This window comes from Aythya fuligula, chromosome 1 (assembly GCF_009819795.1).
Source record: "Aythya fuligula isolate bAytFul2 chromosome 1, bAytFul2.pri, whole genome shotgun sequence".
Taxonomy (NCBI): domain Eukaryota; kingdom Metazoa; phylum Chordata; class Aves; order Anseriformes; family Anatidae; genus Aythya; species Aythya fuligula.
The window spans coordinates 190,382,600-190,388,476 of NC_045559.1; the positions used below are offsets into that span (position 1 = coordinate 190,382,600).

Below are 5,877 nucleotides of genomic sequence, written 5' to 3' on the forward strand. Positions count from 1 at the left end.
CAAAATGGTTATGACTTGGTTCCACTCAAAAAGGCAAACAGACTCTCTGTCTAGCCAGCAGTGGGAATCAACACTGAGCCTCTGCCAAGCTCCATGGGCACAGAAAGGACAATGTAGGTCTTGCTATAACCCATCAGTGATGGAGAGTGCCTCTGCAGCCACAGCATCTGCTGGTAGTCAGACTCTCCATGCTCCCGGGAGAGCTCCTCACCTCCTAGAAGCAGGCCAGCAGTGCTGTGTCACTGCCAGGGCAGGAGCTATTGTTCCTACAGTGTTTGTCAATAGACTGATGGGGAAGCCCAGGCTGACTTGGCAGGGTATAAATTCCCCTGTCTGTCTATCAGTCCTCCTTCAACAGGTGCGGAGTGGAAGAGATGAAGCTCCTCATGCCAGCAACCCTCATCCTGATCTTCTCCTTTTGCACCCTGGGCACAGTGGCACGTGAACACACCTCTGTCATCACTGTGCCCAATGGAGGCCACTGGGGCAACTGGGGCAGCCGGCAGTTCTGCCACTACGGCTATGCCAAGGGATTTGCACTGAAGGTAAAACTCTCCTTATTTTCCACTGTCTCGCTCCCAAATTGGAGTTTTTAGGAAAATTTAGCCTAGAAAATTTAGCCACCATAATTAGTCCAGCAAAGAATTTTTTTATTACTATTATTTTATTTTTTAGGCAAAGAAGTTTTAGATTAGAGCAAAAACAAATCTACTGCCAGGATTGTTTTGCTGTCAAACTGGATAGAGGAGTGCTAGCAGATTCATGGTCTGCATGTGGCTGATGTTGCTGGAGGAAGCCACGTCTGTGCCAAAAATCAGGACTCAGGGAGAGTGGCAGCCTTTCCCAGCATGTCTCCTGGGATGAAGTCTCTCTGCCTTACTTGTTGGGTCAGAAAGAGTTAAAAAACACAAAGAAAAGCATGTTGCAAGTGTTATGTAGGTACATAGCTGATTCCCAGTGTGACATGCTTCCTATATGTTTCCCAAGATATTTTATTTTCCTTCATGCTTCCCAAGATGTTTTCTCTTTTTCAGCACAGAAATTAGTTGGGACTTCATTGTTTAGGATTTAAGGACTGCCCTCTTTAGGACTTGAAGAGTGTTTCCTGGGCCTTCTCCACCTTGCCTCAGTCCTTGTGTGTCTTCTACTGCAGGTTGAGCCCTCACAGTTTGGAAATGATGACACAGCCCTGAATGGCATTCAGCTGCGTTGCCAGGATGACTCAGTCATCGAGTCCTTGGTGGGGAAGTAAGTAGCACAGGTTTCTCCCTCATTTGTCAGCACTAGTTTACAAAGCATCCACAGGCATCACCATTTGCAGGGGTCTCTTCTCTGACATGCTTTGTCTACACAGAGTTGGCACATAAAGTAAACTGAAACAGGTGGCTGGGCTTTTTGTTCATCCATTTTTAGGGTGGTTAAATTTGGGTACTTCACATTACTGCCTTCTGTTTGCTCTTGAAATTTCCTCTGCAAGCTACGAACAACTGAATTACAGTGCCTGGGCTCGAGTCCCTCTTGGAAATCTGCAGATTGTGGGGCAAATGTGAGGAAAGGGATTTTTAACCATATATTTAGAAACCATTTGGATGAAGTCCTGGCCCTGCAGAAGTGAACCACTGTACATTGGGATGTCAGAGAGCATGCTCTCATTGCTGTCTAATGTGTACTTATGAGACAGGCCAGGGATTTATCACAAAACACACTGTCTTTAAGGTTTCCACCAGAACTGTAACTATCCAATCTGGGATTTTCTGGTATTATTCTGATGAGATACCAATAAGGAGAGAAGCACATCCTTGGAAGAGAGGGAAACAAAGAATGACAAAGTGAGGGATCACAGACTGCAGCAGGACATTGTGCTGGTCACTGCTGGGAGCAAGGGAGCCTTTAAGCTTGAGGACAGAATTGTAAGGAGAAGGGGCACTTCCCAGGGGATTTCAGAGCCTAGACATTCCTTCGTCTGCTTTTTTTTTGGCAGGTGGGGTACCTGGACCAAATTCCAAGTTTGTCCGAGAGGCTACTTGGTTTCCTTTTCACTGAGAACAGAGATGTCTCAAGGAGGAGGTGATGACACAGCAGCCAACAACATCCGCTTCAGATGCTCAGATGCAGCTGTGCTACTAGGTGATGGGCTGTCATGGGGAAGATTTGGTCCATGGAGTAAAAGCTGCAAAATATGTGGTCTCCAGACAAAGGTAGAACCTCCACAGGGGCTTCAGGATGATACAGCACTCAACAATGTGAAGTTCTTCTGCTGTAAGTGAGCACTTGCCCCATCTTCATCACTGTTCCACTCATCTCACATCCCACATCAAATGAGACATCATCAAAGCTTGGCTTTAACTTTATCCTGGGAAATGCCTGTGACTTTTTGACTAAAATGCAATTTATGATCATGTATCGCCTCCATATCTGCAGGGAATGGGTGAAAGACAGAGCCATGACTGAAGCAGCAAGGAAGGACAAAGGAAGGTCCACTCCAAGAAGAGAATGAGATGGAGAGGAGAGACTCAGTGACTTAGCTTCTTGTGGATAAGCTTCTTGCACCTTTTGTCTCTTGTGGCTTAGTTTTTGCTTATGTCTTGCCATACCACCTTAAATGAAGCTTAGATGATGCCTTAGATAGTGATGCCTTTTGTAGCTACCACTGCTAAGAATAACTTCGCAGTTACCCAAGCGCATTGTATTTAATACAGTCATCACATCATGTAACCACTAGTGTATCACTGTTAAAACACCCAATCTCTGACAATTGCTTAGAGGCGAGGAACAGATTTCTCACTTTCTTTTGCTCTGACTAGTGAGTTTCTTTCAGGTTTGCTCTGCCTGTTTGTCTCTTTGTTTGAAACAATATTTGACCTCTTGACGTGACAGACAGAGAAGAACGGGTAATAACGGGTCAGCTTGAGGTTTCTCACCAAACACAAAATGACCAATGTGAGCTAACCTGGGGAAATGGAAATATGGGTGGGCTCATGAGCAGCATCAAATATTTGTCTTTAATTGCCCCAGGAGCTGCGGACACTTTTTACAAGTATTATTTTAGCTCATACCTGAGATCCTGCCTTAGGGAATATGGTTAGGTGTACTTACACTGAGCATTCACGTTAGTGTGGTTTTAGTGCCAGCTGAGTGGTTTGTAGCTCCCTAAACCTCTCTTGTTGATGCTTTGGAGTGTGCTCCACTGGCTCATCTAGCTGTTTCTTCTGCCAGTTCACATCCTGTGCTCAGCACATACACAACAGCCTTTGTCACTAGCTCTTCACCCAGGCTAAATTTTCTTCCTGTCACTTACGTCAAAATACACTCAGATAATAGCTCTATTTTCTTTTAAAAACAGTGGAATATAGCAGATTAAAGAACAGAAAAAGCCTCATGTTTTCTTTGGTTGAAAGAGTTTTGATAACAAAATCAAGGGGCTACTCTGGAGCAGATCTGTCTAACTCTCTGTACTGTCTCTGGTTGCAGTGCTCCGTATCTAATGCCTGTTGCAATAAAAAGTTTCTGTCTCATGGAAGTGATGACTATGAATCTTATTGGTGAAAACAACAGCAATCACAGCACACTGGAGGTTTGTTGTTTGGTTGTGTTTTCTAGTTCTGGCCTTTGGAGCTCATAGTAATTTTTCATGGTGTTAGCGTCGTTTCGCTTCCCAGTTCCCATTTTTGGCAACACGGGATTTTTCCAAGTGGTGGATGACAAATGGGCAAGCCAGATATACAGAATTCAGGCTTGATCAAATCTGCAGCAACAAGACACATTTCTCTTGGCTCTGTCTGTACTGTACAGGGTGTTGGTTCCCATCATCTGCTTCCTGAGGGACTGCTGGAGTAAATGAGTGGATCTCTACCACCATCATTCGAAGTTACTTCAGCTGAAGCACTTCCCAAAGCCTCCGTGATACAGCAGTAAATCTTTAATGTTTTTCTGGATTTTAATTTCATTAAAAAAAAAAAAAAGTCAACACCTTTCCAGTCTGACTCTCTCGTTTAAATTTGCATAGCTCTGGTTTATTTAATCTGAGGATCCAATTTATTTCTTAACCTCTTAAGATGTTTTTATGACTTGATATTTTCTAGGTGATCCCTTAACTGCTTTCTGTCCTCCACTTGACTGAAGACATATTAAGCACACAATTCTTTTTTTAGCTAAATGCTTATTTTGCAAAACCAGCCCGGTCAGCATTTGAAATACATCTGAAATACTAGGGATTCATAGCTTCAAGGCAACATTTTGTAACTTCCATCTCCATTTGGGATTTGCTGAAAAAACCCTTATTTGTCATATATTTAGCTCTGTATAAACATTCAAATCCCTCATCTTTAGTACTTAGCAGCAAAAAAAAAAAAAGTAACAACCTTTTTCTAGCAAGCTGAACTAAATTAAACTGAAACTAGATTCTGATGCTATTACTTAGTGGGAGTTCTGGGTTGACTTGTCCCTTTATTTGAAGACATACAAACACATATCTTCCAAAATTACATTAGTTTGTTTCTAGATGTTTCTCTTTCATCTCTTATGAGATAAGGAACATTTCAACTTGCAAACTGACCATCTGTATAATTAATGAGGTGAGATTTGATGACATAAGAATAAAAATAGTTGTACTCGTCTAAACTAGACAGGCTTAATTCAGTGAAGGAATTGTGGTGACACTGATATTGACTTAGCCAATGACAGAATGCGCAGGAACAGCACAAAGCTGCACCAGGGGAGGTTCAGACTGGACATAAGGAAAAATTTATTTACTCTGAGGGTGGTCAGACAATGGAACAAGCTTCCTAGAAAGGCAGTTGATGCCCGTGCCTGTCAGTGTTTGAGAGACTTTTGGACAATGCCATCATTAACATGCTTTAATTGCCTGAAGTGGTCAGGCAGACAGACTAGATTATCTTTGAAGGTCCCTTCCAAATGAACTATTCTGTTCTATGGTCTATGTTTTCTTCCTGAATCTGAGGAGTCCCTTTGCTCAAGCAGTGGCAGCTCCATGGACTTCACAGAAGTCTTAGAGGGCCAGCTACTGGTGTCCTTCTACCAGAGCAAGTAGGACAAGTAAAAATTGCCATGTATTTTATGTTATGGTATGTGCTCAGCGTCACCAGTGAATGCAGCAACATGACATTTCAAGTGTTTTTTTTCTCAGCATGTCAGTAAGTTGTGTGTCTTGGAAAGTTATGATTTGTGAATCCAAGTTGTGTGTGCAGCCAGTTTCCCAAATAAGCATACGTGTGGGGAGAGAGGTTTGGTAGCTTCTCTGTTCCCCTGGTAGAGTTGGTTTCTGAAAGAGTTGATTCTTGGAATGGCCATTAGAGCTGAGCTGAAGTGCCTGAAAGAAATAATTACTTTTATTTTAAATAATTTGTTCAAGAACTGATGCCTGTTTTCTTATGTGTATGCATGTGCATATGTAGATAATTGAAACAATTTGAACTTCAAATTTCACATTTATTCTAAGGAGGGTAGGCCAAGCTGGAAGGCTCTGAACATCTGCTTCTTCTATGCAAAAGAATGATTCAGTTAAATTTTGAGGTTGTACTGGGGAAGAATTATTCACACCATCAGCTAAACTGACCTTTTATGTTTCCCTATTATGCCTGATGTAATATGGACTCATATTAGTGTGTGAATAGACACTCCAAATGAGAGCTGTTCCAAGAAATGTTTGGAAAACAGAGTGCTACCTCCTCTTCATGTACTTTCTCATATATTTATCAGCAACTTCAAAAATCAAGTGGGGAGGCTTTTGTCTTCTGAAAACTGGTGGAATGCTTTCAGTTAGACCTCCTCTGATGGTCCACTTGCATAACATAGATCATCTACACAAAAGATGGGGTGGGAATGCAATTTAGAAGCTCGAGCTGAGCAGGTCTCAGC

The 5,877-nt window shown here is 42.4% G+C and overlaps 1 protein-coding gene across 1 annotated transcript; it reads left to right on the plus strand.

Annotated features, from left to right (window-relative positions):
• Positions 1–374: 374 nt before the first annotated feature.
• Positions 375–2,267, plus strand: VMO1 (vitelline membrane outer layer 1 homolog). The gene is made up of 3 exons (XM_032180859.1): positions 375–545; positions 1,154–1,248; positions 1,982–2,267. The coding sequence occupies exons 1-3, from the start codon at positions 375–377 to the stop codon at positions 2,265–2,267; spliced, it is 552 nt and encodes a 183-aa protein (XP_032036750.1).
• The last annotated feature ends 3,610 nt before the right edge of the window (positions 2,268–5,877 follow it).